The sequence below is a fragment of the Lodderomyces elongisporus genome, chromosome 8, assembly GCF_030384665.1.
Source record: "Lodderomyces elongisporus chromosome 8, complete sequence".
Classification (NCBI taxonomy): Eukaryota; Fungi; Ascomycota; class Pichiomycetes; order Serinales; family Debaryomycetaceae; genus Lodderomyces; species Lodderomyces elongisporus.
In genome coordinates this window covers 1063973-1088720 of record NC_083680.1, presented here as the reverse complement: position 1 = coordinate 1088720, position 24748 = coordinate 1063973, and the positions used below count along the sequence as shown (strand labels likewise).

Sequence of the window (24748 nt, the reverse complement as noted above, 5' to 3'; positions counted from 1 at the left end):
CAAGTGCATCCTTACACCGAGTTTCAAGTGCATCCTTACACCGAGTTTCAAGTGCATCCTTACACCGAGTTTCAAGTGCATCCTTACACCGAGTTTCAAGTGCATCCTTACACCGAGTTTCAAGTGCATCCTTACACCGAGTTTCAAGTGCATCCTTACACCGAGTTTCAAGTGCATCCTTACACCGAGTTTCAAGTGCATCCTTACACCGAGTTTCAAGTGCATCCTTACACCGAGTTTCAAGTGCATCCTTACACCGAGTTTCAAGTGCATCCTTACACCGAGTTTCAAGTGCATCCTTACACCGAGTTTCAAGTGCATCCTTACACCGAGTTTCAAGTGCATCCTTACACCGAGTTTCAAGTGCATCCTTACACCGAGTTTCAAGTGCATCCTTACACCGAGTTTCAAGTGCAGTCATAGTTCTACAATCTCTAGAATCTTTTTTCACTACTTTCCATGAGGTACCGAATCAGCGAGTTCTCTGTTCAAAACCTTCATTAAGAGGAATCATATGGCTATTGAAACGCATAATTCTCATTCAGTTTTCATTCTTATCTAATTCAACTCAACTTTGCATTTAATGACATTGATATTTGACTCACTGTCGGTTCTTCTAATAACATTTACAAAAACATTCAGATTCTAGATAACTGCTCGAACATTCTGACTTTTGAAGTTACATTATTTATATATATTGTCACGTGACTAAAGTACCATCGATATGTAAATTTTCAAACCTCTGCCACACACTTTCCTGATTTTTCCACCGTAAGACAATGGTCAAGCATTGTTCTTTGGGCCTCAAAGTTATTGGCTATACCGTACTATTTGTTTGTCCATTTTTTCCATCACTGTACAATGAGGATAGATTTCTAGCCTACGGACTATGTAACATTGCATCAAATTAAACTAGTGTTGTATAAACTCTTCCAATATTTTTCCAGAAAGAATCAATCTTTCAATGGTATGTTATAACTAATATTGGTAGTCTGATGCTTTTTGTAGTCTTCAGAAATGAGTTTATTACCTCTTTATCTATATTCCAATCATTCTTCCTTAGCTCATAATTATTTTGTCCCAACTTGAGACAAAAAACTTTAACAAAACCAAACACTTGATTATAATCCATTTAAAACTTCTCAAACTAAATCTATGATCAAACTACTCAGTTTCGCAACTTCACATGTTTATTCCGCTCACGATGAGTTTCTTTACTCTCACTATCATGTATCAACTATACCTCTCGTATCCACAAATGGTGGTGTACCATTCTTCCCATTCCTTCAAAAGTTTCGCAATTTTTATATTCGCACCAGGTATATAAAGTAAAAAGAGTAATATGGCAGGTGATTCTTGTCACACTACATTTTACCCTCCGCACGTTTCTACGATACCAATTAGCTCACTCACGTCACTTAGTACTACACTTAATCTAACAAGTCTCCATTCTACTCTATCATGTATTCATTTCTATATCTAAAATCTACAAATATAGTCCTTAGCCCAAGGATCGTGCTCAACACTCCCCTCACCTTCCTCACTTTTCCTATACTGCTCCAGTTTCAACTGGAAGCAAAAGCAAGAAATTAAAAATATATTGCTTGAACAACATGGAAGCTTTAATTCACCCACAGACACAGACATACACAAATGCAAAACTACCCTTGCGGTGCTACAGCTCCCATGCTCGTTTCAAGTCTCGCCAACACATCCACTACACCCTTCTCAATATCAATCTTATCCAACTCAGAAGTACCAACACTAGACTCGATGGCCTTGAGTTTGGCAATCAACATCTTTTCAAGACGCGAGTGCTCACCACCCATCATTTCATCCTCAAGATTCATGTTGTTCAAATCGTCCATATCGTCAGCACTAAAACCAAAGTCGTCACTGCCAACATTACCAAAAACACTATTATTGATCTTTTCCCAATCCTGGTCAATCTGGTCCTGCTGCGCCTTCTTCGCTTCATAGTACTCTTTGAATAGCCTTCTCTTCTCCAAAGTGGCCCGCACCTTGGCATCCAATTGCTGAACAAACAAGTTTTCATCAACATCCCCAATCTCAATGTCCAACTTCACAGCTGGCTCATCAATAAACTTGACTCTAACAAACAGCAAAAATGTTTCTGCCCACTTGATAAAACCAAGAAACACTTGCTGATCATCATTGGCATAAACATCGTGAAGAAAGTTCCACAAGAAATCTTCATGCTCATCCAACACTGCCTTGATCCGATCGTAGATCTGCAACGGACTTAGGTAATACTGCTCATCTCTAATCTCGCCAACTACTTTCAATATCTCATCAATCATCTTCTCCGCAGACTTGAATGCCTTGTGAACATTGCTCTTGGCAAACACAGACATGATTGGATTGTAAAACACCTCCAAGATTGTCTTCAAAAGCTGCGTGATTTCAGGCTCCTCCCATATTTGCTTGAGAAGCTCCTTATCTTTAGTCCGCACCTGCAATTGCCAATATTGCTTAAGATTCAAGTACAAGGACAGAGCTTCCATGTCGCCTCCAGACTCAAATGCATTGTACGAGTATTGAATCAATCTAAGGCGCGCATCGCACGGTGGACCAATCAGTTCACTCGTTAGTATAGTCATGAAATAGTCCTGCTGCTGGTGGAGTGCCTCCTCCTTTATGTCCTGCACATCTTGCCACAGCGAAGCAACAAAATTATCAATCCTTTGCAAATACCTTTCGAATCCCTTGAGATCTTCTCTCAACAAAGCTATCTCTTTTTCATTCCCCAACAAATCATCATTCAACATGGCAATAAACATCAACGCACACAAGTTTCGCGCACCGGTAGACTTTGAGTGCTCTCTCAACTCCTTGTTCCATGTAGGGAGCCGAGGAATACTCAAAAACAACAAGTCAACCACTCTCAGGATCATCTTCATTGGGTTTGTGAACCGCAAAATGGCATAAACAACACTATAGGGAAACCACCGGTGGAGCTTTCTACATTTCTGGTAGAACCCGGCTGCAGAGTCCTGTGCCAAGAACAAGTGGTACACTGTAGCGGCAATCTCCAACTTGGCCCATTCGTTAAAAGTCTGCAACACAGACGAGGCTTCCTTGATGCTTCTAGTTGACCCAATTTCCTCCAACAAGTCACTAGACGCATTTGGGTTCTCAATAAGGAGCGACTTGAAGCTTTCGATCTTGCCACTCAATGCTGTAGTTATTTTCAACGTCTCTTTCTGAAACTCCTTTTGCGTCTCAAGCATCTTGGTCTCGTGCTCAACACGCGTCTTGTAATCCTCCACGTCATCCAAAGTCATATCTGTCGAATCTGTCAGAATAAACAGCTGGAAAGCGTTGGTCTTGACAATCTCCTTGACTTTGATCAATTCCCGCAAATAGCCTCGTAATGCCAATCTGAGTCTTTCGCGCGTAAGCACACCTGATTTGCCATCCATATCCAAATCTTCTCCCTCATCGTGTTTCTCCTTATGTGGAAGCGTTGCTATCTTGGTGGTCATTGCTCCAGGGAGCTCTTTTTTCAACTCATTTTCCAATGTCCTAAACTGTCCGTAATATTTGTTGACAAACACATTGACACATTCTTTACCTTGTCGCAAAACAATCTGAATAACAAACTCGTAATTGTGTTGGCGCTGCACCTTGAACCAACTCCGCAGTTGCTCATGCTCAACTGTTCTAACAGCAACAATGTTTATGTAAATATCATTAACAAAAACCATCTTGTCAAACTGGTTCAATCCAATAATCTCATATCGATCCAGATTCTGTATGTCAAATTTCTCAAGCTTTGCCGTATCTGATGCCTTGTAATGGTCCTTCGTCAAATACTCCATTTCGTTTCCTGCAACCAAAGTCGAATTGTAAAACAAGAGCAAAACAGAAAGAAGTTTCTTATTTGCCCTTTTCCTCTTAGAAACTCCTCTTCGTTCGCTACTCCCACTAATTTGTTTCGAGTTAAAGTTAATGACAAATGGCTCTACGACATCCTGCCAAAACTGTCGTTGCTTTTCCGGTGAATTTTTTACAATCAAGGGAAAAGTTACCAAGAACTTGCGGAAGAAAAAGGTCAATAACGGAAGATTCGGGGAAGATTCGCTGGCATTGAATGGTGGTCCTAGCAACTCGCAGCAATTGGGCTCATTCAAGATTTGCAACTCTTTTACAAGCTGCTGCTCCAACAAGTACTTTTTGAGAAAGTGCACCTGTGTAGGTGACAATTGCAACATGATCTTTGCAATGGTTGATCAAAACTAAACACTCCTGTTCTTCTGCAGTCTCGTAGTAGTATAAGCACTTGTGGTTGTTGTTGCTGCTCTTGTGTTGTTGTGGACATTACTATTCGTCATTAACGTTTGTAGCTTGTTACATAGCCTTTTATTGCTACAATGCAGAGCCTCTAAATATTCAAGTAAACAAAATAGTCACGTGCATATATATATGAATATATACATATTCATTTTCTCTTGGTTTTTTTACTCAAACGGAAAGAACCAAACAATTGAAAAAAAAAGGCGAGAGGAAACAAAAAAACAAAGAGGAGAGAAGAAGCCAAAAAAAATCTGACGCATCAAAAAAATTAGAATTAATTTTCTCATCGCATCTCATCACTTTTATCTCCCTTTAATTTTTTTTTTTCTTCTTTATAAAGCTGTTTTACCTACACCACATCCTTCTACACATTCTTCCACACACAAGCTTCCACACACTAATCATGGGTACTCAAAAGAAAGAAAAGGCTAGAAGAGTCAAGCAGAATGATACTAGAGACGGTAATCTCCGTGTCAAAGGTGAAAACTTTTACCGTGATGCGAAAAAGATCAAACACTTGAACATGTACAAGCAAGGTAGGGCTGTACGAAATGCCAAAGGTGATATCATCAAAGCTGCAGATTTGCAGAGCACAGATGCTCCAGTTGCCAGAGTTGACCCAAACAGGAGGTGGTTTGGCAACACAAGGGTTATTGCACAGGATGCATTAACACATTTCAGAGAAGCAATGGGCGATAAAAAGGATAACTCGTACCAAGTGCTTCTCAAGCGTAACAAGTTGCCAATGTCTTTGTTGAATGAAAAAGATACCACAGAGAGCCCGACAGCAAAGATTGTTGAGACTGAATCATTTGCTTCTACATTCGGACCAAAACAGCAGCGGAAGAAGCCCAGAGTTGCTGCTGCATCACTTGAAGAGTTGATGTCGGCTGCAGAAACTGACTCGACGACATACAATGAGAAACAGGAACTTGATGCTACTTTGGGACTCATGGGTGGATCTATTTTGGATAAGGATGATTTCACACAAGAGGCTAAAGAGGCTATTTTCCACAAGGGGCAAAGTAAGAGAATCTGGAATGAACTTTACAAGGTCATTGATTCTAGTGATGTGGTGATCCACGTCTTGGATGCCAGAGATCCATTGGGAACACGTTGTGCAAGTGTTGAGAAATACATCAAAGAGGAATGTTCGCACAAGCATTTGATCTATGTGCTTAACAAGTGTGATTTGGTACCCACATGGGTTGCGGTATGTACTAACCAATTCTTTTTCTTTTCATTTTTTTTCTTTTTCATTTTTTTTCTTCTTTCATTTCCATTTCATTTTCACTTTTCACTTTTTATTGTTCATGTTTTTTATGTTTTCAATTTCCGAATCCAGAAAAACCAGTCCCAAGAAACTCAGTTTTGCACCAAAGCATTTAGTCAGGGTGGCATTTGCATTTTCCAACTAAATTTCTAACGATTTTTTCATTTGGATTATAATATTCACAGTGTTGCCTGTTACGTCTTTGGGAAATCAACTACGTGTTCTTTGACTTTTGAGCACCATTCTTTCGTTTTGACTGAATGGAGCTTTTTTTTACTGCAGGTAGTTTTTACCAGCATTGCAAAGTCACGTATCGGAATCTTTTTGAGTTGAAGCTAGTCTGTCGTATAGGACAATATCCACTAGGTTCGTAGTATAGAATCCAACATCTGGGACTGAATGAACAATTAAGTGAGAAATGAAGAAATGAAGAAACGAAGAAATGGAAGATGAAAATAAGGGAATTTGAAATAGAAAATTTTGGAATTGTTTCCACTTTTTCAATTCTTTCTTTCTTTCCTTTTCTTTTTTCTTTGCTAATACTAACAATTGTAATAGGCTGCATGGGTTAAACACTTGTCGAAATCATATCCTACATTGGCATTTCATGCATCGATCACCAACTCCTTTGGTAAGGGGCTGTTGATCCAGCTTCTTCGACAATTTTCAACATTGCACTCAGATAGGAAACAGATATCTGTAGGGTTCATTGGCTACCCAAACACCGGTAAATCATCGATCATCAACACATTGCGTAAGAAGAAGGTGTGTACGGTTGCGCCTATTCCAGGTGAGACCAAGGTCTGGCAATATATCACTTTGATGAAGAGGATTTTCCTCATTGATTGTCCAGGTATAGTGCCGCCTAGCTCAAAAGACACGGAATCCGATATCTTGTTCAGAGGAGTGGTGAGAGTTGAGCACGTGTCGCATCCAGAACAGTATATTCCCGACATGTTGAAGAAATGTGAACGAAAGCATTTGGAACGAACATACGAAGTTAAAGGGTGGAGCAAATTCGAGGAGGATCCATCGCTACTTGAAAAGGCAAGTATTGAGTTTATAGAGTTGATTGCAAGAAAGGGAGGTAGGCTATTGAAAGGTGGTGAACCTGATGAGAGTGGAGTGGCGAAACAAATCTTGAACGATTTCAATAGAGGAAAGATTCCATGGTTTGTACCACCACCACAGGATGAGGAAGTAAGGACTGGTGAGGATAAGAAGGCTGGTTACAAACGAAAGAGACAAGAGAGGGAAACAAAAGCTAAGGAAGCAGCAGCAGCAGCAGCAGCTGAAGAAGAAGAAGCTTCAACAGAAGATGCTGAAGTTGAAGAGGAGCTGGCTCTCAAAAAGACAAAGTTAAGGTAAATGTTTAGAGTAAGTACAGACTAAGTAAAGATTCACGACAGCATAATGGTAGAGGAATATAATGATTGTAATTGTTTATGCTCTACTTAAATTAACTATACCGGATTTCGTATTTCTAGGTGTCATGGGCCCAGTAGCAGCATCACCATTCTCTTCGCGGTCCGCCATAAAGGATCCTAATCCCCAGATATGACCCTTGAACTTTGCAAGTGTGTTTAAATCGAAATTGGCGCGTCTTAAAATTTCCTTGAAGCACTCCATGGATAGGTAAGCATGTAAAGTAGATGTAAGTTGATTGTTATTGTTGATGTTTGATCCAAATAGTTGACGAATAACCGGCGATATGGGCAAAAGATGTAACTCCTCTGCCAAGTACTCTATCGACGGCTTGTTTAATTTCTCATCACCGGAAAGAATTTGGTTTCCAACATACTTTAAATCGTAAAAGTTGGGGAAAAACTTGTGGCACCACCAATAAAATTCGGGCTCATCGACAGGTAAACCTTGGTTCATCAATAAACTGATTAAAAAGCCCAAATCGTACCCGGCATGGAAAGAGACCCAATTCACAGACTCGTCAAGAAGCAACCCACTATCAATCAACAACTCTGCAAATTCTTGATACTTGATTCCATGCGATGAATGTGCCGAAAAATTAATAGATGACTGTTGCGAAAGCATGGCCAAGTGCTCTTCATTATACATTTCTTTTGTGAGGTCATAAGCGAAATTGAATTGCCAGATGACTGAGTTGCTCACAACATTATCCTTCACTTTTGTAAAACAAATACTGCACTGGATCAAGTTGAGCAAATCCGAGTTACATCTAATAGTTTGGAAATGGTAATCCGTGTTTGTTTTGAATGACCCAATAGCCCTTGCCACTATTCCAGGAGTCTCTTCGTGTATCGCTGCAAAAACCATGCAGCTTTTGTCGTTGATGAATTTACGCAAGTTGTGAAACTCGTGCTCTAAATTATGTGCCCAAACTTCTTTAATGATTGGGATCGACTGGTTGAATGATTGTGCCATTTGCTGCTGCAGACTTGGTCGCTGTTGCTGCAATTGCTGTTGTTGTTGTTGCTGTTGCTGTTGTTGCTGTTGCTGCTGCTGTTGTTGCAACTGTTGAAGTTGTAGTTGTTGTAATACGGGGTTCGAGCTAAGTGAGCCCATACCTGGGTTGTTTGAACCTTGTGGGTTTCCTCCATTCAATACTGCTAGTAAAGGATTAGCTGTATGCACTGTTTGTGCAAGAGGTGTTCCTATCTGTTGTTGTTGTTGCTGCTGTTGTTGCTGCAATTGTTGACTCAACAACTGTTGTCTCTGAATCTGTTGTTGCAACTGAAGCTGTGTAATCTGTGGTGACGACGACAGCGCTTGTTGAGACTGCAGGTGCTGTTGCTGCTGTTGCTGCTGCTGTTGCTGCAAGAACTGCAAATGTGGGTTAACGTTCATTGATGAATAAGTTGATGGATAGTGTCAAGAGAGGTCAAAGAGATCTACGTGCTCATAAATTTTGGTTATCTATATTTTTTTTCTTCTTTCTTCTCTGTCTCGTTCTTCACTTTGGATTTCGCTTTTACTATTTCTTGCTTTGTCGCTTTTCGTTTTTTTCGGTCCTTTTTTTATCTGTTCACTCGCTTCTCACTTTATGCTTTCCACTCTTGAAATTTTTCTGCTTGCAAATACTAACGCACTGTTTCTTTTTTTTTGTTAAACACTATTTATATATCTAAAGCTGATCTCTGTAGGTGGCCATCTCTCCCTCTTGAAGATAATTGTGATCACCAAGTTTGCGTGGCTTGATCAACACTTGCAAGAGGAAGCCAATACCCAACACAAGACAAATGACAGCAACAATAATATATATGACACCTAAACTAACATTGCGCCCGCCAAAAATCGAATTAGTAGTAATCACTACACTCTTTGACCCACCGAAAATCTCTACCGGGTAGTTCATATCAATGCTGATTTGGTATGTACCTGAACTCATCAGTTGAGTTGTATTTTGTCCATATAGTTTGTAAAAGTTTGGCAACGCCGCTGTTCTCATCCAATTTTGCAAGTGCTCCCATTTCTGCACATCGGGCATATTTGTATCATTGTATCCATCGGGGAACATCTTGTCCCAATTCGGTGGCGGCACCACTTCATCTGGCGAGTACTTGGTCTTTTTGAACTTGTGGTTGCGATCTGAAGACCACGATATACCTTGGTCGGAGAATGTATACGTTTCATTGTTCTCACCGTTTCTCGCGTTGAGCAAAACCGGCAGGTAGATTGTATCATTGAAATACGAGTTGGCAATAAGTCCACATGGATAAATCAATTTCTGTTCACCGTTATACTCTCTATGTTTTAATGGCTTACAGTTATCGGTCACATCGTCACTAGATAATGCTTTGCCTGCCAACTGGTCCAAGTCATAACTCTCAACATATTTCCTATGGTTTTGAAAGAAGTTGGTAAGTTTATAGTACAAGTACAATGGAGGCTTCAAGTCTGGAACATTAAACTGAATCACACATCTCGAAGTTATATCATCGCCATCTGTTATATTTTCCAACTTCCATTTAAAATCAGGTTTCGTACTACCATCGAAATGCGAGCCAGTATACTTGCTGGGGATAGATGTAAACTCATCACTCTGTCGATCGCAATGGGAATAGTCGATATTCAACTCTTGCACGTTATAAGTTGTGAAAATAATAGCTATACCCAAAGGTGCAAAAATAACAGCCAATACTATTAGAAATGGAATCACAGATTTGGGGGTCAATATTGGCTGCCATGCTTTCAATCTCTGTTGGCGAAACGCAGTGTTTGGTGGTTTACGCGACTTGTGAATCTGCGATTGGTCATTGAGTGATACATCGTCATCAGATGAAGTCGATTGCCTCCTTCTTCGAAGGAAATTCATAGTGGTGTGGGATGTTGATATTGGCGTCTGCTAAAGACTACTTGTTAAAGCTGGCTATGGTTTCACTTGCAATTGTTTTTTTTGGAGAAACGATAAAACAAAAAGAAAAAAATAATAATAATAAAATATATATAAAAATGTATAAAAATAAAACAACATAGATATTACCACCACTACTATTACTACTACTACACCCGAAAAAAAAAGACCAAAATTGAGAAATATATTCAATAAAACGTGAAGACAAAAAAATAGTACAAAATTGAAAAAAAATATACGAGGCTATGCCTATGACTATGCCTATGGCTACCAATATAGCTACACTTATGGCCATTACCACCATTTTTTCTCTACTTTCCCTCAGCAACAGCCATCAAACTACCAACAAAGGACAAGATCAACCTGCTTCTCACCTCGTTGATATCCTCAGGTACCAACCAGATAAGCGCACCCAATTTTCTTGCAATGGAAATGGCCAATTTAGCATTAGCATATTTCTCCTCGTCGGAAAGATTGGAGCCTTGGTAAACCATATCGTAGTCAACATAGCCTGGTTTCAATCCATTCAACACATCCAACAAGTAGACACCGTTGGATAACGACGAGTCCTTGAAAGAACGTATTGTTGACGCTGATTTGCTTGGATTCTTTGCAACTTGTTGGTTAGACCATTTCAAGATATCAGCATCGGATAATTGTCCACCATTACCCAATTCAGATAAAGTGTTGATGATATTTCTTCTCATCAATTGCCAAACAAGTCCCAAAGTAAGCAACTTGTTACCATCAACAATATCGGACCCATCAATTCCCACGAGAGAGAACCCATTGGCTTTTCCAATCTCAACACCATAGTTGGTATTTTCCAAAGCCTTGAATCTCGAAACTTCTCCCCCATTTGCCGGTTTCTTGTTCACGTGTTTAAAGGACACACTTCCAGGCAAGACCTTGTCATATGCCTGCAACAACACTAAACCATCTTTCAAATCTTCAAACAATGAAATAACGGGTGGGTCAACGTCCAAGGAGTTCAACCACAATGTGAATACTCTTGCTTCTCTCTCACCTTCGGCGTCAAAGTCTTCAATCTCAACCTGTTCATGTTCCTCAATTGGGTCCAAGCCTGGGTGCGTGTTGAACAAATTAGCGACAAATGCCAAGTTAAGCTTTGGATTTCCCGAAACCAAAGATTTCGGTGTCAAATACTTTCTACACCCAATCTTGTCTGCATTGTCCAAGACTTGCTCTGCTCTAGCAGTCAAATCGCTGGTTTGCAATGGCGACAAGTCGCAAACATCTGGCTTCAATTGATGAAGCAAAACCGTATAGTTTTCTCCATCACTCACATCCTTTCCAAAGTTGGTCACACGTCTTTGCGAACCGGCATTCTTCAAATGGTAGTTGAACCAACGCAACAAGATTTGTTCTGGTGGTAGTCTCAAAAACTGTTCCAATGTTTCATCGTCCTCTAATAACCTGTACAATTCTGGATGGTACTTGATATCAACTTTGCTCAACAAACCTCTTCTGATGATCTGCCAAATAAGACCCAATATCAAGTGCTCCTTACCATCAATGATATCTTCTGAATGGACATTAACAACCACACACCCGATAGCCTTGGCAGAGTTAATAACAATGTTGGCATTCTCTGACATTTGGAAATTGTTCAATTGTTTTTTGCCCTTTTTGGGCAAGTTCAACACTCTTGTATCAATGGTGTCAGGAACCGAGTCGTTGATCAATTTGGACAATACCAAACCGTCTCTACACTCGTCGAAAATTTGGAAAGTCTCGGTATCAAAGGGCAATCTGTCACCGATTTCTGCGTCATTTTCTAAAACTGAATTAATGTGCCTTGTAAACTCTGTTCTCTCTTCATCATTAATGGTATGTGTGGTACCTGATGTTTTTCCCTCAATGTATGTTTTGTTTTTGGCATTGGCAGTTGGGATAGGTGGTGCAGTCTTTTTAACTCTTCCTGGTGACAATGGTCCAGGTGCACCACCAGCACTTGGTGTAGCAAGGTTGTTGCCTCTCCCTGAAGAGTGGTCGTTGCTACCGTCATCGTCAAGGCTTGATTCCTTCAACTTGGCAATCAATTCAACATAGTCGTCCAACTCAACATGACCCGAGGCATCGACGTCAACATGCTTCAATGTCTCTCTAGCTTGGTCATAGGAGTATTCACCCTTTTTGCTTACACTGTTTATAACATCTTTTTTCTCCACCCAGCCCTTGTCATCAACGTCAATGGATCTAAAGTCCTCGATGATGTTGAACAAGTCCGATTGTTGTAATACGGGAAACTTTTTTTGTAATTTTAAGACGTTCATTGTTGCTCAATTGAATTTGGACTTAACTTGCTTACCGCTATATGTATATGAAAATAATGAAGTAATTCTTTTTTCTTTTTCTCTTCTCTAATTTTTCTTTATTTGTTTATTTAGTTGTTTGTTCTTGCTTTTGTTTTTTTTTTTTTCTTTTTAGTTACAATTCTATTCTCTTTCTATTAATACTTCTTCCGTGGCAATTGGCTGTTTTGTAAAGATTGTTGTATGGTTTACTCTATGGAAGCAACCTTTGTGTTCGTAACGTTGGTTTGTTTAAAAAATTGATGATATTTTGAATTAGGGGAAAAAAAAGTGCGGCGGTGCTTGAGTTTTTATTTTTTATTTTTCGGTGGTAGTGGTAGTGGTGTTCGGTGGAGGGAATGGAAAGGAAGGTAAGGGAGGGGAGGGGAAAGAGAGGTAATAATGTTTATGGAACAAAATCTCTTAAGCGAACGAGAGTTGGTAAAGATTTTTTGCAGAAATTAGTAAAGGAGGCAGACACAGACAATTTGGTGAATGACCTATTGGATACAGGAGGCAGTGCAATCCGCGATCTTTACATTTTACAACAACAATTACCTTGAAAGACAACACTATTGATTACTTACAAGCTAAAGGTATCTCTTAGATACAAATGTAGAGAGGGCTGATACGCCACTGGTTTGGGTAAATGTGTTTAATCGAATAAAAAGAAAGGGAGAGAGAAGGAAAGTAGCTAAGTTATACATACAAAGTAGTTCTAAACATAAATATGTTAACCATGCCCCACCTTTTTCATTCTCCTTATTCACCGTCTTCTTCTTTTTCTTTCTCTACAGGGTCAAATATGTATATATATAAAAGGTTGAAACTTATTAAATCAATCATGATGCTCTACCATATATATAGCCTATTGTAAGTATGATAGAAAAAAAAAACACAAAGTATTTCGACCAAAGTTGAATCCTACGCGGGTGCTTGGGCTGGGTGTTTATCGCGCAAGAGTATATGCAGTAATGCTCTACTAAGCATTTGCTAATTAAATCGTCATTTTTGCGAAAGCTTATAAACCTCCACCTTCAATTTCAATACTCTTAGATTGGTTATTCACCATTGCCATAACCACAATCACACTCAGAACCACGCCAAGAGCCTTAGATGAACACGGTCAACGGTAGAAAAAGAGCCGACTCTAAATTAAGCCCGTCTATCAATGGCTCCATTACCTCATCCAGCTACACGGCACACTCTCTAGATCAGCACCAAAACTCAGTTTACAAGAACCTCGACCATCCGCAATTCCAAATCAGAGAAGTGCAATTGCAGTTTGAACTAAAACATGACTTGCGGAAAGTTCTTGTAGCAAACAGTTTTATGTTCTTGATAGCTGGCTCTATCCTTTACAAGATTGATCTCAATAACCCTTCTCAACTTATCAAATATCAGATCCCTCAACTGACAACACAAACCAAGACATTGACTATAAATGCTTGGATTGATGCAGATGCCAAGCAGCTACTACTACGAGTTGATAACCAATACTATTATCTCCACGAAGACTATTCCTCTTTCAAACCCTTGTCCAAGATGAAAAATGTTGATGTCACACATGCAGCATTTACATCAACGCGATCAATAATTATGGCATCACCCACTGGCCAGATCTTTTTAGGTGTCTTTAAGCCACACTTGGACACCAAAAAAAATGACTTGCAGCATTTCAAACAAGTTTACAACTTGAGCTCACAAGTGCAAGGCATTGCAATTACTGATAACGAGTCCCAAATTAATATATTCAGTGACTTTACACTCCATACATGGCCATGCTTTGACACTACATATAACGAATTGCTTGGAGTATTCAAATCCTCGAAACCGGTAACAAAACACATTGCTCATACTGAGGAAAATGTTTTGTTTGCACAGAACTTGGAGAGATATGTATTTTTGACCAAAGACGAGTTGATGACAAACGATGATGAGATCCAGTTCACCAGGATTGATCAGGATCTACAAAGCTTACTCATATCGAAACACCATCTTATTGGATACAACGACAAGGGTGTTTGCATCATCAATAAACTAAGTCAAAAGACACTGACTTTGCCATTTGACGGTAGTATTAAGGGTATGGCGAGCGATCGAGACACTTTTTGGATATACACGGATAATTCCATCCACGAGATACTCATTCATAACGAGGGAAACTTGGTTTGGTACGATTATTATAAACTTGGCAAGTACGATGAAGCCTTGGCAGGCCTCGAGAATAATGAGGAAAATTTTTACAAGAGAGACTTGGTCTTGATCAAACAGGGCTACGATTATTTACAGAAAGGCGGTTTTGGGGTAGAAACAAATGACGAAGAACTCTTGAAGTTACAAACTCGAGGTGTTGCAATTCTTGCTAAGCTGACAGAACCGTTTGAAAAAGTTTGTCTCATGCTAAACAACCCTACTTCAAAAAGGATCTTACTAGAATACTTACTAGCACAGTTTGCATTGGAAAAAAGAGATAAAGTGAGAGCAATAGTGTTGTCAACATGGATTATTGAGCTTATGGTGCGGTTGAACGATAGCAGGTTTCATGAGTTTGTGAAGCAAAACTTTAAGACGTTTGACAAGTCAATCTACGATGTATTGGATGGAGAGCGTGCATTGTTTTATGCTGACTTGATTGAAGATTACAATTTCATTTTGCAATACTATATCAATCACAAAAATTGGCCTCTTGCAGTGCGTACACTTCCTAAACTATACTTGAAAGATGTTGATGCTATATACAACACGGCATTGGTGCTATTGCTCGACTATCCAAAAGTGACAGAGACTTGGCTTCGTTTTGACTTGGATTATGAACGTTTATTGCCAGCAATGCTCGCATATTGCACCAAGCATGATCATAAACAGTTGCCATTCAACCAAAACAAAATCATCAAGTTTCTTTCAAAAGTGCACGAGCAAGGGTATAAAAGCATCAAGATCAACAATTACTACTTGTCGATGCTAATCCTGTCACTGGAAGATACTGTTACTGAAATCACGAAATTCATCAAGAATGAAAAACTTTACGATCAAAATTTCATCTTGAGACTCTGCATCCTTTACAAGAGGATCGAGCCCACAATCTTGATATATATTGATATGGGATTATATGAACAGGCATTGGACTATGCATTGCAGAACAATGCTATAGATGGTGCCGAAACCGTACTAAACAAATACGAAGATGTTGTTAAAGAAGAGCAAGAAGAACAACAACAACAGCAGCAGCAGCAGCAGCAACAACAAAATCAGAAAGGAGTGATTGGAGGGATGCAGGACGTTTCTCGCTACAATAAATTGGAAAATGAAAGTTATAATATCAGAAGACACTTGTGGTTAAAATTTTCAAAACACTTGATAGATGGTATTTGTCAACAGAAGCGAGAAGTCAAGATACAAGAGATTGATAAATCATCAAATAAAATCAGTGCAACCTTGGATTATTTGTTGGGGAAATCTCCCTTAAGCTTGAAGGATTTGCTACCATTATTCCCAGAGACTATTCTGATTAACAATTTCAAGGATGAGATTGTGAGCTCTTTAAATGAATACAAACAAAGCTTGCAGGGTATAAACTTGAAGATCCAAGAAAGCAGCACCTTGTTATCGACACTTAAACTTGAAGCGCAAAAGGAAGAAGAAACGCAAGCGGACTCATACGTTGTTGTTGAGCCTGGCGCTGCATGCAAGCTCTGCTCTAAACTATTAATCACCAAGAATTTTGTTGTTTTCAAGAATTGCAAGCACGATTTCCACAAGGAATGTTTGATTCGTTACTACTCTAAATCCAAGGGCAACTACAAGTTTAAGAAAGTTTATCAAAACTTTATTCGAAATGGAGAAAAGAATCAGGAGCTGTTGAAGCAGGAGATTGAGGATATGTTATGCAAAGAGTGTATCTTGTGTAGCGATGCAAACATCAATACAATTGATGTGGGCTTCTTGGAGGAGAACGATAGGGACATAGAAGGTATGAAATTATGGGAGCTATAGATGTTTAAGAAATAGAATGCAAATGATCGTCTTTAACTTTTTTTATTATTATTATTTTCTTTTCATTTCTTTATTTCTTTATCACTAGGTTATAATATTCCACACTTTTCTCTCGTTATCGCCCGCGCGCGCCATTTCCTCCACGCTTTGCATCTTTTTTACCCCTTCACGCACCTCATCTCTCTTTCTCTACTTAATTTACACAATCTATAAAAAGAAAAAAAAAAGAAAAAAAAGAAAAAAGTACGAGGAAGAGGGAAGAGAAGAGGGAAGAGAAGAGAGAAGAAAGAAAAAGATAATAACACTTCTCAAACCCAGCTCCACCCCTCATTCATCATAATAATACAACAAATCAATAATGGGAAAGACTCAAAAGAAGAATAGCAAGGGTCGTTTAGATCGTTACTACTACTTGGCCAAGGAAAAAGGGTACAGAGCACGTTCCTCGTTCAAAATCATCCAGATAAATGAGAAATTTGGCCATTTTTTGGAAAAGTCCAAAGTTGTCATTGATTTGTGTGCAGCTCCTGGGTCATGGTGTCAAGTGGCATCACAACTATGTCCCATCAACTCCTTGATTATTGGTGTTGATATTGTGCCGATCAAGCCTTTACCAAACTGTATCACTTTCCAAAGTGACATTACAACCGAAGACTGTCGAAGTAAACTTCGAGGACACATGAAAACATGGAAAGCCGATACTGTATTACATGATGGTGCTCCAAATGTTGGTTTGGGATGGGTGCAGGATGCATTTACACAATCGCAGTTGACTTTGCAAGCTTTAAAATTGGCAGTAGAGAACCTTACTGCAGGAGGAACATTTGTTACCAAAGTTTTCCGTTCAAGAGATTACAATAATTTGATGTGGGTTTTCCAGCAACTTTTTGAAAAAGTTGAAGCAACAAAGCCACCAAGTTCGAGAAATGTTTCCGCTGAAATTTTTGTTGTTTGTAAAGGGTTTAAAGCACCAAAGAAGTTGGACCCTAGATTACTCGACCCTCGTGAAGTGTTTGAAGAGCTTAATAACGACAAAAAGAATGCCAATAACGAGGAAAAGATTTTTAATCCTGAGAAAAAGAGGAGACAAAGACAAGGTTATGAGGAAGGCGATTACACCTTGTTCCACACTATGCCAATCATGCAATTTATCAAGGAAGAAGATCCAATCAATCAGTTGGGAGATTTGAACAAGTTTGAGATTGATGAAGATGATCATGAGTGGAAGATTGTCAAGAAGCTTAAAACATACACCGAAGAGCTAAAAGAATGTTTCAAGGATCTCAAGGTGCTTGGCCGTAAGGAGTTCAAGATGATTTTGAGATTTAGAAAACAGGCTAGAGATCTACTCGGAATAGATAAAGTCGAAGAAGCTCCCGAAATTGAAGTTGAGGAATTGACAGAAGAGCAGAAAATCGATAAGGAGCTTAATGAGATGATGGAGAGACAGAAACAAAAGGCCAAGAGGGCCAAGAAGACTGCTAACGAGATTAAGCAGAAAGAAATTGTGCGGAACCAGATGCAAATGGTGACAGATATGAATATTGGTATTGATGCTGCTCAAATTGGCGCTGAGTCGCTTTTCAACTTGAAGACAGCTGAAAAGTCTGGCCAGTTGAGTAAATTGGCAGCAGGTAAAAAGGCAATGGTTTTCAACGATGAAGATATTGCCAAGGATACTGAGATTCATATTGACGAAGATGCAGAGGCAGAAGACGGTGATAGCGCTGATGAGGTTGATGAGCTTGAAGGGCAGTTGGATGGAATGTATCAGCAGTATCAAGAGAGGCGAGCAGAGAGAGATGCAAATTACAGAGCCAAGATGTCTCGTGGAGAAGATGCTGAAGCATGGGATGGAATTGCCGAAGACGATGATGATGAACAAGATCGATCTGATTATGATATGGATAGTGACGAGGAGTCTGATTCAGATGACGATGAGCATATAAAGTTGATTGCTCTGGGCAAGAAAAGCGAAAATGGATTGACAAGATCAGCTCGATCGTTTTTTGCCTCTGACTCCATTTTCAATGAGTTAAACGATGATGATTTGATTGCGGAATCAGCTCCAAAGGAACTGAAGATGGCTGGAGTGAAGACTACAGCTGGACAGAATGAATCACTGCCAGCACAGCCACAGCAAGAACCTACACCCGAGTCAGAGTCAGAGTCAGAGTTGGACTCAGACTCAGACTCAGATTTCGAAGTTGTTCCAGCCGATAATGATTTGGTAGATGGAGCAGAAGAAGAGGACTTTTCTAGTGATGACGAGACACCACAATCGCACCAAAGCCGTGTGGATCTCGATACGGCAGAGGCAATGACTCTTGCACACCAAATTGCATTGGGTCAAAAGAACAAGAAAGATCTCATTGAAGAAGGTATAAACAGATACTCTTTCCGAGATAAAGATGGACTTCCCGAATGGTTCCTTGACGATGAGAAGAAGCATTCGAAATTGGTTAAGCCGATTACCAAGGAGGCAGCTTTAGCCATCAAGGAGAAACAGAAACAACTTAATGCACGTCCAATCAAGAAGGTGCTTGAGGCCAAGGGACGTAAGAAGATGAGGGCATTGCGTCGTTTGGAGAAGATGAAGAAGAAGTCCGATTTGATCAATGAAGATAGTTCTAAATCTGAATACGACAAGGCCGCAGAGATTTCCAAATTGATGCAAAAAGCCAAGAATAGTGGTAAGGATAAGCAGAGAAAGAAGTTGACTGTGGTGGTGGCAAGAGGTTCGAATAGAGGATTGAGCGGTAGGCCCAAGGGTATCAAAGGTAAGTATAAGATGGTTGATGGTGTGATGAAGAATGAACAAAGAGCCTTGAGAAGAATTGCCAAAAAGCACAAGAAGTAGGTAGTATGAGGTGCGAAAATGGAAAAAAAAAAAAAAAGAAAATTGGTTCATTTTTTTTAGACCAAGAAGGACGTTTAGTTGGTTGATATAAATATAATAGAATTTGTCTCTACATATAAATATATATATCATTCATGACGTCTACGAAAAATGTCTTGACAAAGTTTTGTAATTGATAAGAATCCAAAATCATGCTAGAGAGAATTCAAATCACTTAGTGTAGAATTCTGAATACAGAACAATCTCAAAATCTTGTAGCTTGTACGAATGCTTGCTTGCAATGTACTCTATAATGAACAATGTGGTTGACATTATAGAGCGCCACAAAGCACGTGAGCATCATCTCACTTTAAGCGCTATCTCCTCACAAACTAACTACCATTATCATTATAAACTTTACAACATAGTACCATAACAGCATAGTATAGTAATTGAGACTACTATATATCCTTGGCAAATTGACACTCCCATGCACCTCCCTTGCTGGCATATTATTCCGTCATTGACTTGTACTTCCACGACCTTTACTATTAAAAAAATAAAAAAATAATTCTTTTTTTTCTTTTAAAAAAAAATAGAAACAGATTACAAGCATATGATAAATTTGTTCAATCTGAATTGCTACTATACTTTCATTTCTTTTTTGCTCTTCTTTTAGCTATATATATAGGAATGGATGATCCAGCCACACGAAAGGCTTTGATAACAACAATAGTAATATCTATATGTCCATAAATTACATTGTATATAAAAAGGAAATAGAGTATTGCTATATTCAAGCAATGAAACTCAAAAAAAAAACAACAAAAACGTTCCCAAATTCATGTTTCAAGTTCATCTTTGCTCTTTACATTTCGTTCCTCTTTTTAGCCAACGAGCTCGGTATTAAGATTTATATAGACTATTGTAAGAACTGCATACAGTTTCCTTTGAGGGGTTTTATTTTCATTCTAACAAAAGCAAATTGACTTACAAAAAAAGAGAGAAAAGCAAAAAAAAAAAACAAGAAAAAAGAAATAAAAATTAAAAAAAAAGACAAGACAAAAAAGAGAAAATAGGGGAAATATCACGTGATGCATATGAAAAACACCAATCCAATCGGAGAATGAGATCTACTTACATAGAAAACGATTAACCATGGAACAAAGGTTCCTACAAAGATATTATAACCTCTTTCTATTCCTTCCCTCCCTTTACACCCCCCCTCCTCTTGCCCCACCACGTTTTACATCAGAGTTTTTGAATTTCCTTTCAACTAAATCCCTTTTCAATATCACTTCTCTCTCTTCCATTCCTTCCCTCCCCTTCCCACAAGTTGCATTTTCACATTTACTTTCTTTCCCATTAATTATACAATCCATTCTTTTCATCAACTACAATTACAGAAGTTTAAGCAAAAGTACAGACCATTTCTTTTTTTTTCCCACCCATATCTATTATATTCATTCACACTCATAGTTTCTTTGATTTCCTTGCTATTACTACAGATAAAATGTCTACAGCAACAGAAACATTTACTCAGGAGGATGCTGTGCTTCAGAACAGGTTTAGAAGACAAGGCAAGTCTCTGCCAGGACCAGCTACGGCCATGTCTCAAGTTGAAGAGCTATTGATTGAAAAGTTAGACTATTTTGTTTCATCAATAGAGTCTAAATTGGACCACTTTGATAGCTACTTTAAAGTCAAGAAAGAAGAGTCCAAGAAACAAGCAAAACAAGCAAAACAGGCGTCAAAAGATAACAGCAACAAGTATTTGAGTGTAAGGGATATCAATAGCAACAACGGCAGCAGCACTAGCAGCAGCACTAGTGCTAGTAACAGCAGAAGGAACTCTACATCATCCATAGCAAGTCTCAAGGAGATCTCGATAATGAAACTCAATTTAGTCCAGGACCGTCTCAGGTTGATTAGGAAATCCGTATTGTCAAAGGGATTCACTAACCTCGACTATTTATATAATCTCTTGGATGACCAATACAACTATCTATTCAACCAGACCTTGCCGGAAATTGACAACCAGTTGGAGCAGGAAAACGAGAAAGGAGACAAGGAGAGCGTTGCACTGAATAAGGAGATACTTTCAGGTAAAATCATCAACACCATCTCGTATTTTGAAGAGAAATTGATCAAGATTGATGATTACATTAGAGAAAAGACACCACTGCTTGAGGATGAGATGGATACTTCAGATGCAATGTATAACAAGTTGAGATTCTTCAATTTCAATAGAGCATTAAAGAATGCGCTGGAGAACCCCCGTGGCTTGATCCACTACTATGAACTACCATTGAGCTGGCGTGAAAACAAGTATATTATTGAAGGATACCGTTTCTCACTCAAGCACACTTCGATGCTCAAGTCGATATTCAAAATGCACAATGAAACAATGAATATCTGGACCCATTTGGTTGGTCTTGGAATTATACTTTACATTGCTTTTGTGCATTTCCCAAGCACAAATGCATTTTCCAAGAACAATATGTGGGACAATTTGGCAATGTATCAATTCCTTGCCGCAGCTTGCACATGCCTTATTAGTTCATCAATATGGCACACATACTCGTGTTTTGCGCACTACCCTAGCCGCCAAAACTTTGCATGCATTGATTACACAGGTATAACCATTCTTATTACATGCTCTATAATTGCAGTTGAGTACTGCACCTTGTTCCAGCACCCTAATTTGTTGTACTTGTACATGGCATTTTCCATAGCCATGGGGGTCTTTGGCTTTGTTTTCAACTGGAGTCTGTATTTTGACAAACCTGAATGTCGATCATTGCGGATTGGATTCTTTGTTGGGTTGAGCACTAGCGGTGCTACTGCCTTGTTGTGCCAAGCTTATTACGAAGGTATACTTTATTCGATCAAATTCTTTTTGCCACTATGCTACAAGTCCTTCGTTTGGTACGGGTTAGGTGTTGTTTTTTATGGAGGTCTTATTCCGGAGAGATGGAGATACGATGTGATTATTGAAGAGAATATTGGTGCTTGTCAACACCACTATAACATTGAAGATGTTTTGGAGGATAATGTTGGTCATGCAGGAAGAGAGGAGATTCAACAAATTGAAAAGGAGTTGGAAGAGATGCGTCCGCACTCTCATGCACAGCATGGAGCAGTTGTGGAGAAGATGGAAGATAAGAAACAAGAAGAGGAAGAAGAGAAAGTAGATAATAAGGTGGAAGGCGACGAAGAAAGGAATAATGGAGAGTCGGTTGTTGATGACGATGAGTTGCGTTTCCGTCAATTGATTAATAAACATTTTAAGAAACAGCCAGTGCGTACCCCCTACGCCAATAGTTGGCTCAGTTTATGGTGGGTCGACTATTTCTTGGCCAGTCATAACCTTTGGCACATTTGTGTTGTCTTGGGTGTATTGGGACACTATTCATCCGTGTTGAATATGTTAGACGGGTTGAATTAGGACAAGATTTCAATCAAACAAAACTAATTTTCTTTTGTTTTGTTTTGTTTTTTTTTTTTTTTTATTTCTTTGGGTATATCAGAGATTGGTAGAAACATATATGGATATGTATATGTCAAATCTATTTTTATTGTGTATGTATATTTATGTTATAGTTCAACTAAAAAATAATAATCAAGTATAAGAACAAAAAAGAACAAGGACATTTGCCGTAATTTCAATATAATATTTATACTGTCTAGCTTTCTTTATTGTTCTGCCATTCTATTTTTCCCTTTTTTGTTTTTTCCATTATTTTTTATTTCAAACATAATAATCCCAGATGTCTTATATTAACCTACTTTGTGTATGTCTCCTTTGGGAATGGGAATGATGGACCAACTTGTTGAATACTCAATGCTGCAGCCCATTGTCCTACATCAACAGAGTCAGCAAGGTTCTTACCTTCAACCAAAGAAGCAACGAACCCAGCAGCAAATGCATCACCAGCACCATTGGTATCAACAATCTTTTCCTTGGCCAATGATTTGACAGGATACTCATTAACATCCAATTTGCCATCTCCGTTGTTCACCACGGTGACTGTTGGGTCGGTACCTTGGGTGAAGATAACGGTACGTGGTCTTTTTTCATTAACTTTTGGCAATTGTGCTACATGCTTGGCAATCTCAGCAACATCCTTGGTGTTGCTCAAACCATGGCTTTCTGCGTATGCCTCAGCCTCGGATTCATTAGCAATGACGTAGTCGACGTATGGCAAGACGGAGTCCAATTGGTCTTTAAAGAATTGGGCAATGAATGGAGCAGAAAAGTTCAACACCAATGGTTTGTTCTTTTTAGCAGCTTCTTCACCAAGCAATTTGATGGCTTCTGGGGAAACAGTCAAGTGAAATCCACCGATATAGTATGCCTCGGCTGCTTCAACGATTTTCCAGTTTTCTGCTTTTTGCAAGTGTTCTGGCTTGAAGTGGTTAGCAGCAGCAAGGTCGGTAACCAATGATCTGTGGTGATCATAGATCAAGGCAGCACATTTACCAGTAGCGTAATCCGATTGCACTTGGTATCTGGTTGCCAATCCGTACTTGGCATTGGCCTCATTCAATCTCTCAGCATAGACATCGTTACCTACTGAACCAAAGTAAACAACAGAGTTTTCAGGCAAGATATATTGTGCACCACGAGCAGTGTTTTGAGCAGCACCACCAGCAACGAGGATAAGATCCTTATTGTTGATGATCTCTTCGTAAATAGGTAAATGCTTGTCTTCGGCTAAAATGGCGTCATTATCTTTCAAGTCGTACTTCTTGAGGTAGTCTTGTGAAACATTGGTTTGGAGGTCCAACAAAGGGTTTCCCAAACAGACTAATTTGTAATTGGTGCTAGACATTATGAAGCGGCGTAAAGTATAAGAAGAATGAAAGTTTTGAGAAATAGAAAATTGAGAAAATTGAGAAAGTCGATTTAATTGTCGAGATTGTCTACAAAGAGGTTGTGAAAAATTCATTGTTTTAAATCATTTTAGCTAGCCAAAAAAAAAAAAAATAAATAAATAAGAAGAAAAAGCAGGAAGGAAGGAAAGCTGGAATTGTGGGAACGATGATTCTGTGGCACAACATATTATTAGCCTAGTAGATTTTTTATTTTCTCTTATATAAAAAAGAAGGACACACCCGCACACTCACTCACTCACTCACTCACTCACTCAACATTCTCTTTTCTGTACACTGTATAAAAATTTTTTTTTTTTTTTACAAAATAGAATAGGCTCAAGCCGCACCTAAAGTGATTGAGTAAGATCACGTGGTATTATATATTCAAATATATATACATAAAGCTAAGTATTTATATATATATATATAGATATATTTAAATGGTAGACTTTTTAGAGGTCTATTTCAACAGTAATCGAACAAGTACTTTTGTATAAATGTATGAGGTTGTTTATTACAACTTATTTGGATTGAGCTAGTCTCGATTATTTGATTTTCATTCAGGTAGTATATTTCTCTTAGTCAATCATCATCATAGTTTGTTAAGCATTTTTGTTTTTGCACATTTACCATAGGCTTTACCTTACACACACATACACAGAAACTAACATGGTATTAAGTAAGCTTTCTGATCTATGAGTAAACAAAGATCTATTATACTAACACAGCTTGTTGAATCGTTACAAACACCCTTCCCCCCATAAAAGCACATATATATAGATAAGTATTTATCTATATTT

The 24748-nt window shown here is 38.8% G+C and overlaps 10 protein-coding genes across 10 annotated transcripts; 5 read left to right on the top strand and 5 right to left on the bottom strand. All coding sequences in view use genetic code 12, as the record gives it.

Annotated features, from left to right (window-relative positions):
- Window positions 1-1661: 1661 nt before the first annotated feature.
- PVL30_005740 (uncharacterized protein) lies at window positions 1662-4235 on the bottom strand (the record flags this gene model as incomplete). The annotated part of the gene is made up of 1 exon (XM_001524136.2): window positions 1662-4235. One exon carries the CDS (start codon window positions 4233-4235, stop codon window positions 1662-1664), a length of 2574 nt encoding a protein of 857 aa, XP_001524186.2.
- A 485-nt stretch (window positions 4236-4720) lies between these two features.
- NOG2_3 (GTPase required for pre-60S ribosomal subunit nuclear export and maturation) lies at window positions 4721-5743 on the top strand (the record flags this gene model as incomplete). The annotated part of the gene is given in 2 exon segments (XM_061119745.1): window positions 4721-4724; window positions 4740-5743. The coding sequence occupies 2 exon segments, from the start codon at window positions 4721-4723 to the stop codon at window positions 5741-5743; spliced, it is 1008 nt and encodes a 335-aa protein (XP_060975728.1).
- A 410-nt stretch (window positions 5744-6153) lies between these two features.
- Window positions 6154-6958, top strand: NOG2_1 (GTPase required for pre-60S ribosomal subunit nuclear export and maturation; the record flags this gene model as incomplete). Its single annotated transcript, XM_001524133.2, has 2 exons — window positions 6154-6157; window positions 6273-6958. 2 exons carry the CDS (start codon window positions 6154-6156, stop codon window positions 6956-6958), a joined length of 690 nt encoding a protein of 229 aa, XP_001524183.2.
- Window positions 6959-7033: 75 nt separating this feature from the next.
- On the bottom strand, window positions 7034-8413 carry POP2 (CCR4-NOT core DEDD RNase subunit; the record flags this gene model as incomplete). The annotated part of the gene is given in 2 exon segments (XM_061119744.1): window positions 7034-8389; window positions 8408-8413. 2 exon segments carry the CDS (start codon window positions 8411-8413, stop codon window positions 7034-7036), a joined length of 1362 nt encoding a protein of 453 aa, XP_060975727.1.
- A 277-nt stretch (window positions 8414-8690) lies between these two features.
- mug89 (Cell division control protein) lies at window positions 8691-9881 on the bottom strand (the record flags this gene model as incomplete). Its single annotated transcript, XM_001524131.2, has 1 exon — window positions 8691-9881. The coding sequence occupies one exon, from the start codon at window positions 9879-9881 to the stop codon at window positions 8691-8693; it is 1191 nt and encodes a 396-aa protein (XP_001524181.2).
- A 350-nt stretch (window positions 9882-10231) lies between these two features.
- SAC6 (Fimbrin, actin-bundling protein) lies at window positions 10232-12217 on the bottom strand (the record flags this gene model as incomplete). Its single annotated transcript, XM_061119743.1, has 2 exons — window positions 10232-12190; window positions 12212-12217. 2 exons carry the CDS (start codon window positions 12215-12217, stop codon window positions 10232-10234), a joined length of 1965 nt encoding a protein of 654 aa, XP_060975726.1.
- Window positions 12218-13351: 1134 nt separating this feature from the next.
- Window positions 13352-16231, top strand: PEP3 (tethering complex subunit; the record flags this gene model as incomplete). The annotated part of the gene is made up of 1 exon (XM_001524129.2): window positions 13352-16231. The coding sequence occupies one exon, from the start codon at window positions 13352-13354 to the stop codon at window positions 16229-16231; it is 2880 nt and encodes a 959-aa protein (XP_001524179.2).
- A 358-nt stretch (window positions 16232-16589) lies between these two features.
- Window positions 16590-19091, top strand: SPB1 (AdoMet-dependent rRNA methyltransferase spb1; the record flags this gene model as incomplete). The annotated part of the gene is made up of 1 exon (XM_001524128.2): window positions 16590-19091. The coding sequence occupies one exon, from the start codon at window positions 16590-16592 to the stop codon at window positions 19089-19091; it is 2502 nt and encodes an 833-aa protein (XP_001524178.2).
- Window positions 19092-20679: 1588 nt separating this feature from the next.
- IZH3 (inc metabolism membrane protein) lies at window positions 20680-22518 on the top strand (the record flags this gene model as incomplete). The annotated part of the gene is made up of 2 exons (XM_061119742.1): window positions 20680-20688; window positions 20713-22518. The coding sequence occupies 2 exons, from the start codon at window positions 20680-20682 to the stop codon at window positions 22516-22518; spliced, it is 1815 nt and encodes a 604-aa protein (XP_060975725.1).
- A 337-nt stretch (window positions 22519-22855) lies between these two features.
- On the bottom strand, window positions 22856-23905 carry ADO1 (adenosine kinase; the record flags this gene model as incomplete). Its single annotated transcript, XM_001524126.2, has 1 exon — window positions 22856-23905. The coding sequence occupies one exon, from the start codon at window positions 23903-23905 to the stop codon at window positions 22856-22858; it is 1050 nt and encodes a 349-aa protein (XP_001524176.2).
- Window positions 23906-24748: the final 843 nt, after the last annotated feature.